This window comes from Opisthocomus hoazin, chromosome 5, assembly GCF_030867145.1.
Source record: "Opisthocomus hoazin isolate bOpiHoa1 chromosome 5, bOpiHoa1.hap1, whole genome shotgun sequence".
NCBI lineage: Eukaryota > Metazoa > Chordata > Aves > Opisthocomiformes > Opisthocomidae > Opisthocomus > Opisthocomus hoazin.
Genome location: NC_134418.1, coordinates 8585905 through 8600181, shown reverse-complemented (window position 1 = coordinate 8600181; position 14277 = coordinate 8585905). Strand labels below are relative to the sequence as shown.

Here is a 14277-nt window from a genome sequence, read left to right as displayed (position 1 = left end):
CGGAGGGGCCGGCGGCTCCCGGGAGATGCTCTGGCCACCGGTGCCTCCAGGCTTTGGAAATATCACCTCCCCGCAGGTGTAATTCAGCCTAACTACAGAGATAACTATCGCGGCGCGGAGGCTTTGTAAAAAAAAGGCGAGTTTTTATTTTTCCCCGGGTTTATCTATTCCGGAGAAGGAAACCTTTCCGCGGGAGCTCGCCCCAGCGGGATAAGAAATCCAGGGCCAAAATGCGGGGAGCTGGCTCCGCACGGGGTCGATGCCGCCCCTCGGGGGGTCCCCTGCCAAGCCCCTCACCCCTCGCAGCTCGCCCACTAAGGCAGCGTTGCTCGCGCCTCCTGCAAGGAAGGGCAAAACGGGACCCGGCCCTGTCGCGAGAGAGGTGCCCCATGTCGCGACTCATCCGAGGCTCCGTCGTCAGCGCTAACTTTCTAGTGAACAGATAAGCAGCGATGGCAGATGGATGGAGATTGCACAAATGAGGCTCTAATTGACAATCAATTGTGATTAGGAGCAATAGAACATCTTTATAACGCTCCCTTCAAACCGCCAACGAACAAAAGCGCCTGGCGGGGAGGGGGTCCCGTCGGGATGGGGCCCGGCAGTGGCTCCCCAGCACCCCTGCTTCCCCCCACGCCCCGGGGAAGGTGAGAGGGGGTCGTGCCCGTCGGGGTGAGCAGGAGGTGCCTCTGGTTTGGGGGTTCCCTCCCTGCGGACGCGGCTCCTGCTCCTCCGAGCAGCCTGGAAACTGGTGCTGATTCCGCCGCCCGGGACGCTGCACGCCTGGGGACTCTCCCTCCCTCACCCAGGTTTAATTATAATTAGGAGACTTTTTTATTTTCCTAAGGTGCGCTGTTCCAGGGAATAAAAAATATCCCTACCGCCGCCACCCCCCAAAAACGTGCATTTTCTCCAAAAAAGGTACAAACGCAGGCGACCACAGCAGCAGAGCTGATAGACCCAAGTCGTCGACATCTGCCTAAGCTGCCACCCACTTTTCATAAATATTATCCCAGAGCTGTGGGCAGGAGTAATGGGGGGGGGGGGAAATATCCGAAAGAGCAGCCGGGCTCAGAGACACCGCCGGGGGTGGGGGGAAAGGAGGGAAAGGGGAGCTGCTACCAAACAAACAAAACAAATAAAGAAACCAAAAACCTTCGGGGGGGGGGGGGGGGGGGGGGGTGAGAGTGCCTGCAGGCAGATGAAAACTTCGCCCTGGCTGCGTGCTGGCGGCTGCCCCCTCGGTCGGGTCAGGAGCGGGGGGAGAGGTAATTACCCACCCTTCATCAGAGATTGTAGGTACCATTTCAAGCCGGGAGGTGATTTATAATTTAAAGATAAAGCGTAATAAAGTCATAAAAGGGAAAGGACACTGTTGTGGTGTCTGATTAAAATCTAAGGGCTGGTGTATAATATATGAGCGGGGGCTGTTGTGGGCTCCGGCTCAGCGGGGCTCCCCTGGGCCCAGCCCGCTGATGGACTAATCATGTCCAAGCCCTACCAAAATTACAAGCTGATTGTTTTACCCATTATTTCTCCCAACTTTTAATTTCTGCTTTCTAAAGGATCATTGCCCGCGGTAATTGCAAAGGACCTGTCCTTGTATGTGTCACCAGCCTCAAAGACAAAAAAAATCTAATTTTCCTTTTATGCTTTCTCTATTTTCCTAACACACACGCCCCCCCCCCCCCCCTTTTTTTTTTCCCCTGGTAGCTAATTCAAACTGAGTAGCGACTGGAGCGTCCAAAACAAGAATGAAATTGATATGATCAAAGCACACATGGCTACACAAGAAAGGGAAGGAAATTAGGTAGGGGAAGAAATTCGGGTTTTATAAATCGCAGACAACTTTTATGCCTATCTCTTAATTTTCCATAATTAAAATCACTCTTAACAAGAAAGGTTTTGGTTTGGGTTTGGGGTTTTTTTTCCCCGAAAGTGGAAGTTGGGGCTGGTTGTTGCTTTACTCCTGCATCGGAGGGAACAGACCTTTTCTCCAAGTTACTCAGAATTTATTGATCGTCGTGTTTTGTCTTGTGCCGTTTAAACGTATTAATTTTCTCCCAGTGCTTTCCTGGCACTTACATTTGATATTTAATTTTAATTAATTAGCTAAGGAGAGAGAGAGAAGCGTGAGGGGCGGTGTTGTCCGCGGACACGAGCCCCGCTCCAACCACTAAACCCCGGTCCGTAATTTTCTCCTTTTGTTCTAATTTAATAAAACCAGCAGGGAAGGGAAACAGGTGCTGGGGGCTGTCACCTCTGAGCTCGCACACAGCCGGACAGAACCCCCTTCGGATCATCCAACTCCACGATTAGGGATGGAAGACCCGACGTTCCCGTCCCGCGTGTATGATATCTTCTTTATATTGATCCCGCAATTATTTAAAAGAAAGCGTCATCTCCTCCCACTTCTCCAAATAAGGCTATTTAGATGCTTTCCAGCCGAGCGGAGGTGCGCTGGGACGGAGCTGACAGCCGAGTATATCACGGCCGGCGCCATCCTTCACCCGCGCTCTCCCTCGCCGCCCCCCTCCCCTCGGCGCACGCTGCCGCCGCGCCGCTCCTCCGGTGATGAAGATCGCAGACTATTATGGGCCAGGGATTAATTTGTAGCCAATTACAGCCCAGTGCTAAATATGAACGCGTAAATAAGCTGCGGCCTCGCCTCGGTGTGTATGTGTGCGGGGGGGGGGCGGCAGGAGCAGGAGCAGGAGCAGGCTCAGGAGCGGCTGGGCAGCCCGGTGAGGATGATGAGAAGGAAGAAGCAGCAGCCGAGCGGAGGCTCTGAGCCGGGCATCACCTCCTGACTCCGCGGGAGGCTCCGGCCCGGCGGGACCCGGCGGGACCCGGGGAGCAGCGGGCAGCGGCTGCCCCGGAGCCGGAGCGGGGGCCGGGGAGGAGTTTCCAGCTCAACTTCGCCGGAGGAAAGGGGGGGGGGAAGCAAAAAGGGGGTTGGGGAGGGGGGGGAAGTTTCACCCGAGAGGGTCTCCGCGAAGAGCCATGAACGCCAGCAGAGACCAGGCGGGTGACATCTCCATCCCGGCGGCGGTGACAGCCCCCGCAGCCGGCACCGGGGAAGGCATGGACGGGCACGGCGAGCAGCGGCTCTCGGCCGGGGGCGAGCTGCCCCTCTACCCCTGCCCCGGGAGCAGGGACAGGCCCGGGGACAGCCAGAGCAACACCCCGGGACAAGACGGGGCGGGGGCAGCGCTGCCCGCCGTGCACAGGACCACCTCCTTCTCCGTGCTGGACATCCTGGACCCGAACAAGTTCAACAGCAAGAGGAGGCAGTGCGGGGGCTTGTACAAACCGGGGGGCACCGAGTTGGCGCTGGGGGCGGAGGATAAGCTCCAGGACTCAGGGACGGAGCTGGCCGAGCAAAAGGCTCTCGCCGAAGACTTCGACGCGTGCAAGAAGTCCGCAGACCTGATCAGTAAGTAGGTCTGGGGGCTCGGATCCCCCCCCTCGCCCTGGGATGGGGGGGGCTGCACCCAGCTCCCTGGGGAAGGGGCGTGCATGCTGGTGAAGACCCCTCCGGCAGGCTCGGGAGCGGGGCGGCGGGGGTTGCCGGCTCTCGGGAGGTGCCGACGCTCCCTGCGTTGCTGCTGCGAGATGGAAAGAGGTGGAAAGTGGCGTTGGGGAGGTCGGGGGGGGTCACCTCGGGGCTGGCGGCGCGGCCCCGGGCTCGGCACTGGCCGGGCTCGGCTCCCTGCCCTCCCCCCGCCCGGGGCTACTGGAGCTGCTCATCCCCGGGAGCCGTGGGATCAGTCCCGGGGGGGGGGGCTGGGGAGGGGGGGATCCCGCCATCCTCTTCCTCATCCCGGGGAAGAAGCAGCCCCGGGTGCGAGCTCCGGCTCAGGGAAACTTGCAAGCGGTTCCGAGAGCTGAAAGCTTCAGAGGGACGGAGCCCCGGCCCCCGGGGATGAGGAACGCTCTCTCCGCAACCCCACCCCGCCTGGGTCTCCCCAGGCATTTATGACTTTTATCTGCCTTCTCCCCAGCCTCCAGACCCGCTCTCCCCGTCCCTTGCCACCCACCCCCCCCCCCCCTCCCCGCAGCCTGCCGCCCGTTGCTCTGGGCGACAGATTCAATTTTCTCTCTCCCCTCGGCTTTTTTTTTTTTTTTTTTAGGACAAATCAGACTAATTGTGACAAAATGCTGGTTATCTCTGGAAAAACAATTAAATTCCTTCGATTACATTTAAGGTAAAATGTGCTTAGCAGCGTAAAGAGGCTGGATAATGGGGGAAATCGCCCCAGAGTGGCATGTAGGACTGCCTGGATCGATATCCTATTATCGAATTGTGCATATCTCTTTCAAGCACCTTGCAAACTCTTCCCTAACATCTAAATTATAGGGTCAAAATTCGGATAATTACTCGATTAAAACCTATTACACTTATTAGGGCTCGCTATTGATCGGGAATTGCATTCGACCCAGGCTCTAGATTGCTTTTTCATTCCGGGTCCGAACATCCCAACTTTCCCACCTCCGCACACCGCGGCTCCGGGCACAGCGGAGGGTCGGAAGGAAAAGGCGGTGGTTGTGAAAAAGATCCGCAGCCGTTCTGTGTTCCTGAGAGGGGAGAGAAGGGCGATTAAACTTCCCGGATAGGGAAAAATAATTTCTCTGTGTCTGGGGAGGACTCAGAGCTTTCCAACCCTTCCGCAGCATCGCTCTTAAAATTGGTATTAGGCGGTGGAAGGGGTCTCGAGCCCGAGCCTTTTACAACAGGCGCATTTTTAATCTCTAAAGCAAAAGCAGGGACGGGGCGTTAATAGAATTCAAAAGGGATTTTTAAAAGCAGTTGCGTAGCCGGGGTAATAACTCGTCTCAACTCATCTGAGTTTTGTCATACGAAACAGACCTGGGCGGCCGGAAAGACGGACGGGGTCAGCCCATCGCCAATCTCGGGCTTTTATCTCCAGACAAGGGGAGAAATGCAACTCCATCACTGCTCTAAAAATAAATGTATTTGGAGGCGTCCCGAAGCCGCGTTTCCCAGACGCTTGGCACATTTAAACCCTTCGGTCCCACCGCCTTAGTATTGCGGCAACGGTCGCAAACAGATCCGGGACTGCTCGAGAATCGCGATTTTTATTTCCTCCCTTTCCCTATCGTAATTAATAGTAGCTCAGGCAGTAGTTTAATTTAGGAGAATTGTTCCGAAAAGTAGCTCTGGCCGGAAAACTGCCGACACCCGAAAAACGTAAAGGTTTTCTGGGGAAAGGGGAGCGAAAACAGCGCTGGTCACACAGCGCTCGCGAAACTCGTTTGATCTTGTAAATAACGGTTAAAACTCTCTATAAAAATTAACATTTAACATCTTCCACAAACAAAATCGCGAGTCCAGCGTCAGTCTCCTTCGCCAATTGCATTCGCGCTGTATTTTTCTGTTTAAAGAAAATATTAGTTGAATTTTAGCGGGGATTTCCTAGAGTTTACAGGGAAAAACAAACTCTAAAATACCGGCGAGGTATTTTATTATTATTTTATTATCACCCCGGTCAGCGTGGCCTGGCCTCAGCCCCCGCACCTGCCCCGCAGGAGAAATCGCCGTCGCAAAAATCCCGCGTAGAGATTTCTCGCGAGTCCCGCAGGTTGTGGGGTGCCCGCTCCCCCCCGCCCCGCTTTGGGGTAAAACCTCCGCTTTGGGGTAACACATCCCCCCCCGGGGTTCGCGTCTCTGCGATCGCTCGCTCGGAGCGCCGGTTTGAGCAGAAAGCTGGGCAGGATCCTTAACGAAGCCCGAGTTATTACGGGATGTTTTCCCAGCGGAAAGGGTGACAGAGAACTCTGCCCCTTTCCCCCGCCGCCACGTCTTATTTTTATTATTAATAACCCTGATCTCATCTACGGGCTTCGGGGTGTCCGGCGTTAGGGTGCGGACCAACCCTGAGGTGCAAACAGAGCGGTCGGTTTGTTTGAGGCTTAATCACGACCACGACACGCGCGGGACGAGAGTGACAGAAGAGCGATTCACTTTCTGTTTCCCTATCGCTATGAAGCCAGCTGAACGCGCCCTCGGGCAGGGGGTCCCCGGAGCCGCCCCCCCATCGCGGGAGCGGGTGGAGGGAGGTTTCGGAGTATCGGAAGGCACCGAGTAGAAGGGATGGTGTCTGCGGGTCCCTGCCCGCCGTGCCACTCTCCCCCCCCCAAGCCCCCGGCCCTGGGCAGGGAGACCGCGGCGGGAGTTTGCCCCCCCCCCCCCCTCGGCTGCCCCGGCGGAGTCCGAGGGGGTCTGGGGGGTCTGGAGGAGCCGGGGCTCACGAAAATGGAGTCCGAGGGGGTCTGGGGATCTGCAGGAGCCGGAGCTCCGGAAAACGCCGTTTGCTGTTCGGGCTGCGTAACGACAGAACCGTCAGCAGAAGTCCAATAGCCTTAAATATCGGATAATTACCCTGTTCTCCGACGGAGACCCCTTAATTGGAGCGTAATATAAACCCAAATAAATTAAATGACCGTTAACTAGTTTGTACATTACACAAAATGAGTTTAATTAAGTTTGGATCTGCTCCGCTAATCAATACAAGTATTTACTCCGCTTTAATCCTGCCGTCTCAAGACGCGGCGAGAGGTCAAACCAGGTGGGGAAAGGGTTAAAAATGTCGGAGCAAACACCACCCCCCCACCCCCCCAAATCTCCCACCGACGCGGAGATTTCCCTCACTAAAATGGTTAAAAGCGATGTGACAGGGCCTCGCCGCCCGTCCCCAACCCGCGGCTGGCTCGGGGGGGGCTCCGGGGACATCCCCCCTTCGCCTCCCCGAAGGCACCGGGGTGTTCCGAGGGAAGAGGGGATGTACCCCCCGCCCTGGCCGGTTCCGCGCAGCCCCTCGCCTCGTTCATCGCCGGGGAGGGGGGGGCACGGAGCCGCCGGGGAGCCGTCGGGGGGAAGCAGGGCGGGTCGGCCCCGCTCCCCGAGCATCCCATCCCGGCCGCAGCGGGGGTGCCGTCGGGTGAGGACGGGGAAAGCCCCTCGGGACCGGTTTCTTCCCCGGGAGGCCGCAGCGGAGGCGAGCGGGGTCGGGGGCCGGGACAGCGTCCGTCGGCGGCGGGGCCTAACCGCGGCTGTCGGTTGTCCGCAGAGGACGGCGAGCTCTACAAGGCCGAGGAGTGCGACCTCGAGTACGGCAGCCGGCCGAGCCGCAGCCCGGACAGCGAGCCGCCGGACGACGAGGAGCTGTGCAGCGAGGAGAGCAGCGGCAGCGGCTCGGCCCCGCCGGGAGACCCCGACCCGGGCCGCCTCCTCCACGCCGAGGGGGGACCCGCTCCGGCCCCGCCGCCGCCCCCCCCCCCCTCCGCCGCCCCCCCAGCAGCCGGCGGCCGCTGCCGGCGGGGCCCAGCAGGCCAAGCCCAAGAGGAAGCGGACGGGCTCGGACTCCAAGTCGGGGAAGCCCCGTCGGGCTCGGACGGCCTTCACGTACGAGCAGCTGGTGGCGCTGGAGAACAAGTTCAAGTCCACCCGGTACCTGTCGGTCTGCGAGCGGCTCAACCTGGCGCTGTCCCTCAGCCTCACCGAGACGCAGGTGAAGATCTGGTTCCAGAACCGCCGCACCAAGTGGAAGAAGCAGAACCCGGGGGCCGACACCAGCGCGCCCAGCGGCGGGGGGGGAGGGGGGGGAGGCGGCGGGGGAGGGGGGGCCCTGCCCGGGGGGCTCAGCCCCCTCAGCCACTCGCCGCCCATGGGGAACCCGCTCGCCATGCACGGGCCCGGGGGGTACGGCGGGCACCCGGCCGGCGGGCTGGTCTGCGCCGCGCAGCTGCCCTTCCTGCCCAGCCCCGCCGTCCTCTCGCCCTTCGTCCTGGGGTCGCAGACTTACGGCGCACCGGCTTTCTACACCCCGCACCTATAAGCCCCGACGGCCCTTCCTCTTCCTCCTCCTCACCCCCCCCGACCCTTTCCCGCTGCGCCCTCGGCGGCTGGGGGGAGCGGTCGTCGTGCCCCCCCTCCCCCGAAAGAAGAAACCCGGGCAGTGGGACCGAGAGGGAACGGGGAGGGTAGGGGGTCCCGCTGCCGAGCCCCCCCGAACCCCCGCGATGCGCCCGGGCTGCGCTGCGAGGGGAGGAGGGAAACCCCCCCTCCGCCGTGTAAAGTAGGTGTAAATCATCCTTACTTGTACTTTTAATTTCGCCGCCCCTCGTCGCTGTGTGAGTTCGGTTATTTTATTTTTTAAATTTTTTTTTCATATTTTTTACTTTTTATTTTTTAATTTTTTATTTTTTATCTGTTATTATTATTTATTGTATTATTTTTATATTTTAAATAGTTTTTATCTTTTGGGTTTTTTAAATTTTAATTTTTAATTTTTTAAAAAATTATTTTTTTCTGCTTTGTTTTTATTCTGGCCTGACCACTCGTAAAAGACTTCTTTTATTAAAAAAAAAAAAAAAGGCTTACGTACCCATCTGGCTCTCAGGGTAAAACAGAGACCCACCGGCCCTGCCCCTGGACACCGCCGAGGTGACCTCACGGTGACGACGGTCCCTGCTCTTGGAGGCGGCTCGGCGGCGGGAGGCGAACCCGGGCGAGCCGCCGCGGACAGGCGGGGAAGGGGCGGCGGGGGCTGGGGCGCGGGGGGGGGCTTTTTCACGTTAATCGTTTCTGTATATTTCTGGTTGTTACAAAAAAAAAAGTTTTAACTTTATAATTAATGTATAAGGTACGGGAGTGACGAGCGAGAGATGATCTAGAGAGCACTTTGTTTGCTAAACACTTTAAATCAATCAATAAACTTCAAGGAGAAGGCGGGTTCCGTGGTGCCGAGTCCCTGGGCTCCGCTGGGTTTCCTGGCAGACCGGTTGCGGCTGGGAAGCGCCCGGAGGAACGGCTGCCGTCGGGCTGCTGCCGTCCCGTTTGCTCCCCGAACGCATCGCTTCTACGCAAATAGAGCTCACCCTGCTTGTACGAGAGAGGGGTTTTCCTTAATCAATTCATTTATTAATTCCCCATCTTCTAAATTGGCTTTGCCTGTTGCTGTTGTGCGATATTACGAACAAAAAAAGATACTTCTCTTTTTTCTTTTTCTTTTTTCTTGTAGATACTTCTTTTTTTTTTTTTTTTTTTCCCTTGTACAGAATCCCAGACCTCTCCAGCGCTTCCGCCAACGGGCAGCCCGATATTTTGGATTTATGTAAATTTAATAACTCGGCTCTTTCGCTCAGACGCCGCCACTTAAAAAAAAAAAAAAAAAAAACGCAACCTTTCCGTCGCCTTTCCACCGACTGCTTTTAAATTCGTTTCGAAGCTGGTCTTTTCAAACCCTGACTTCATTCTGTTTCTTCTTTATTTCCAACACGCAGTCTCTGGCGGCTGGTGCGGCCGTCCCGCTTCCACGCTCCCTGCGAGACCCCGCGGCTCACGGGGGGCTTAGCTCGCGCTTCCCTCTTCATTTCGGTGGGATTGTTTTGGGGGTGGTTGGGGGGTTTTGGAGGTTTGTTTTGTTTTCTGGGGGTTTTTTTTCTTCCTTTGCTTTCAGCCCGGACATTTGACGGCTGCCGTCGCAAAGGCAGCGTGAAGAAACCCGCGTGTGCCGAGCGGTTTCGGGGAGCGGAGGGCTCGGCTCGGCTCCCGGTCCTGGTCCCGGGGCGGACCCGGTGGCTGCGGGCAGGGGGACAGGACTGGGACCCCCGCAGCCGCCTCCCCCTCCCGCACAGCCCCCGCGGAAATAAACACAAAGCGGTTCAGCCCTCCCGTGGAAATCCAACCCCCGGGGCGAGGGGCGAGCAGAGCCCCGCCGGCCGGCCGTCTCGGCTGCAGGGACCAGACTTGCTCACATCTGTGAAAACAAGAACTTTCACTATAAAAGCTGTTCTGAAGCAAAATTTTCAGGGAAATCATTGCAAGCGGTGCTTGGAGGACAGCTCTCCACAGCTTTTACTGGCAGGAGAGGACCATCTGAACTGGGAAACAGACACTCAGGAGACACTTCCACAATGTGAAACTAACCCGTGACTGACCAGGTCTGAGCTAGTGCTACTCGCAGTCGAACTGTCAGCTCAGATGGGACAAGACCCAGCTTAATTAAGAGCTAATTCAAACCTTGTCTACACTCCAGAAGCTCCAAACAAGTCCACCACGTGGGAAATAATTCAGCTCCAACAGGGAGCTGCTCACAGCTTTGGAGCAGACGAATTTCCTACTCCAGGTCAGTCAGCATCCCACCAGTGAAAACTGTGTGTGTGAGGATGATTACTCACAGCTGTTGGATGAAGGACTCGGTTAGCCTGAGATTCGTCGCCATAAAACTCGGTTTAACAAGGCTTCTCACATTTTCTAGCGGCGCTGAAAACAGAGCCGCAGGGTACCTCTCTGCACAGTCAAGGGAGTTATCGATGATCCGTGCTTGAACGCCTCGCCCAGAGGTCTGATCTCAGAGAAGTCAAGAGCCAAACCACCGAGCCCCAGCTCTCGTGCGTGCCTTACCCGGTGTGCGGAGCAGGCAGCTCAAGTCCCAGGATACCGTCTGTACGCAGAGGCCATTTTAGAGTACCAGCACCAAAGACCTAAATCTCGACCGACGCTGGCTGGCCCACGGCTCTGCAGTTGGTTCGTGCCATTGGACCAGGCTGCAAGGTTGCAGACTCGTCAGCGAGAAGCTTGATGACACCAGCGCAGGGCAGCTGTGGAGGGACACCCCTGGTCTGAATGCTCAGCATCCCATCTGTAAAGCTGAACGCTCTCACCTTCCCCAACATCCCAACTCCGCCATCGGCGTTCCTGCCTGTTGACACCCTGGGTCTATAAGAGAACGAAACGGGCTTGATGCAGCAATTGGAGGTCATGAAAAGCCCCCCAAGCTGCCACGCTGCCCGCCCAGCAAGGCCCCGGAGCTGATTCCCACCTGCCTGGTGCACCTCTCGTGCTGCACGCAGCGGTCGGTGCTCCAGCGTGGAGCTTTCCGGAGGGATGCAGCTCATTTTCAGCAAGTCGTCAGTGAGAAGCGGAGACCCTGGTGCAGTGTGAGTAGAATCTCACCAGCTGAGGGAAAGCTGATCGTGACACAAGCAGGAGGTGTTTGCGCTGGTTCATTCTGTGAGTTAGGTCTTTTTAAAATTACTTTATTATTCATTCACAAAATTAAGTGTTAGGGGACTTCAGAATACAGAACACATTCAAGAGGACGTTTAGAAAAGCCTTTGCCAAAGGACAAATCCTCCTCCCAGATACACTGAGCAGCACATCCAGAGTCTGATTCAGTCTTTCAAGCGATGTCTTCAGCACGTACCGAAGAAGATCTGGGGCATCAGCATATTTTTGAACTAATTCCCATGAAGTCAATGTTGAATCCAAGGGTGCAAGCCTGTATCAGTGAGAAATGATTCAGATATTAATCGCTTCTTACCACTGTTCACTATGTGACTGAATGAGGTAAAAAGAGTGGGAAACTGCACCTGTATTACTTCAGATATTTCAGCTTACACTGAATAAGTTTCAGTTGTTCACGTTCGCTGAATAAACAGCAGTAAAATGTCTTACAATTGAAATAACAGGAAAAAGCACATAAATACAGACAGATATATTCCAAATGGGGGATAACTGAAAATATTTTTAAATATTTTATGTCATTGCTTACACACAACAGTCAATGACGTTACACCAAATCACTGGAAAACAGTGTTCTATGTTACCTCTCCCCCAAAATTTCTTGGTGCTATTTCCAGCTGAGAAGGGAACGTGGGTTTAGTGAACTACTTTTTTAGATGGAGTCTTCAGGTTTTTTCACATGTGTTGCAGACCTTCTGTTTCAGACTGAACTCACAGCCGTGTTACGTGTTTCTATTCCTACACCCCATAAGCAAAATGTTAAAAATAAAGTTTTGTCTGTATGAACCTAAACACATTTCCCCCAAATACACCATGATGTCTGCTCGTAGTCTGCTGTACTGGCAAATATCCATCAGGTCCTGTGTTACATGGACAAAGCTGTTCTGCTCACACAGAGGTGTATTTAAATACTCACAGCAACATTACAATGTCTGGGCAGTTCTGAACTTCAGGTTTTGTCTCCAAGAGTAAGCCAGCAAACACCGTTGTCGCAGAGCTTTTCTTATGAGCAAATAAAACAAAGATTTTTTTTTTTTTTAATCATATTGGAAGATTTGCCAGACTCCAGGAGGTACACCAAGGCACAGATCAGAGTGGACACTGAAGATGAAGGGAACAGGCAAGGAAACAAATGGGATCCCAACCAGTTCGTCTCACAAAGTGGGTTTACGTCAGCGTTTTACCGAAGCCACATTCTTGTCTATCTGGTGCTTTGTTTTTTCCCCCCTTCTGCCCATACTGTTCTGCCCCGCACACTCACGTTACACTGACATCTCAGGCGGACAGAATGATGGGTGCCACAGTGAAAATCACCCTGACAGTAAGAGCTCTCTCTACTTGCCTGATGCTGTCTGGCAGAGATGCAAATTCATCGTACAGAACAAGCTTCAAAGGGGCTCCGGAGGTTATTGCAGTGTCGGCAACCTACTGCTGCTAAACCTGCAGTGCCCGCTCAGGAGAAACCCTGTGGGTGCTGGGAATCCTATGGATGTGCCCTGTGCCAGCAGCGGAACACCAAGGGCATGGGGGGCAGCTCGGGATCAGGACCCACAAGTCTGGGCATGCAGGGGCAGGCAATACGACAAACAGCAGCTAAATCTGACACATGATTTACCGATTTAATCTCATTATATGACAAATCCTCAGCTAGCAAAAACTGTCACTCCACCCAAAGTGCTAGATTTTATTTTAAAATACATCTTTTACATTTTCTTCTCTGTAACGGCATGAACCAGAAACATTTTACAGTGACAATAAAGGCGGCATGATGCCACAGCAAAGAACCCCAGGTCACAGAAATATTTATGTGGGATGATGACTGACACAGTAAAGATTCACCCCACTTTGGTAAACTGCTGCTTTTTCAAGGGAAGGGAAATAAATCTACTGAACTCAGTACAAATATCTCAATTATTGCTCATTTTCTTTCTTCACCACCCCCCCACCCCCCACCCCCCACCCCCCCCCCCACGTTGGAAGAACTTGCCCTGCAGATAAGGGGACTCTTTCCTGTCTTGCCACCCTTCACTCAGGTAGGGTGACAAACTTGCTTTCCTCTGCCTCGGTCCCCGCAGGCTGCATGAGGGGAAGAGGAGGGCAGGAAGAGAGCGTTAGGACGAGCTGCTGGTAGGGGCTCTTCAGCTCCTTGTGTTGACACAGTGGTTGAAGCATCCAGCTGCACTCTCTGTGACCTGTTAGAGGTTTGAGATTCGCCATGAAGAATGTTCTTTGGGACTTAGCGCACCAGCACTGCACCTTGCAGTGATGATTTGGAGTGAAATACCGCGTCTGCTCCAGGCACGCGCTGCAGCATGCCCGATCGCACCCTCGTTTGCTGCTTCTGCTTCAGCAGGGGGAAAATAAACACTTGGGCACGCACAGAAGCACCATCTAATTTCAGCCCTAGTAAAAACGGGTGGCAGGCTCTCCTCCTGGTGCTGTTAGCTGTCAACTGCCAAAAATACCATTACAAAAACTCAAAGATAGCCAAAAGCAATTTTGAAACAAGCAGAATCATATATTATAATTCCATATACCTTTTATAGCGCGAGAGGGTAAGAGTGGCTCCATAATAGCATTATAAATATAGCAAATTAATGGTGGATGCAATGCCAACACCTTGTCGTTATGCAAATTGGAATGGCAGCAGAAGCGGTTATTCAACAAACCCTTTCAAGGTAACCAGACGCCTGACGCTGCTCATTACCTCTAAACTAATTAGCACCACATTTAAACAATTTTAATAAGCTTTTTCCTGAGCCTCTTGGCAGAGGGCATTCCTGATGCTGAAGCAATGCCGTATGAGTGCTTGGCACAGGAGAGCTGGGGCTTTGCCCAGGGCACTGACAGGCAGAAAAGCAAGGGCAAGTCTGCCTGAAGAGCCAAACGGCGATATTTAATTTACAGACATTTAGGGATGGAGGAACAGCTTGCACTGGAGTGGTCTAGCTCAGGTTGTCCAGGCTGTGGTGCAGCCTACCGCCAGCAGAACCACCGCCGTGTCCTCCTCCCAGCGCAGCAGAGCCCGCTCCCAGTCCGCTCTCCGGAGCTGGCACTGCATTTGGGCTCTGCGCTACGCAGACCAAGCTAATGGGAGAGGAGCAACAAGGGCATGAATTAATGTCTTTCTCCACTCAATCAGCTTGGAAGGAGAGGAAGAGGAAGCGGGATGGGGCCAAACTCTTTTCAGTGGTGCCCAGCGACAGGACAAAGGGCAATGGGCACAA

General features: G+C 54.7%; 1 protein-coding gene across 1 annotated transcript; it reads left to right on the top strand.

Annotated features, from left to right (window-relative positions):
- The first annotated feature begins 3007 nt into the window (after window positions 1-3007).
- On the top strand, window positions 3008-8138 carry NKX1-1 (NK1 homeobox 1). Its single transcript, XM_075422142.1, is given in 3 exon segments — window positions 3008-3436; window positions 7092-7291; window positions 7293-8138. Coding segments are annotated over 3 exon segments (1119 nt in total). The 5' UTR covers window positions 3008-3084; the 3' UTR covers window positions 7860-8138.
- Window positions 8139-14277: the final 6139 nt, after the last annotated feature.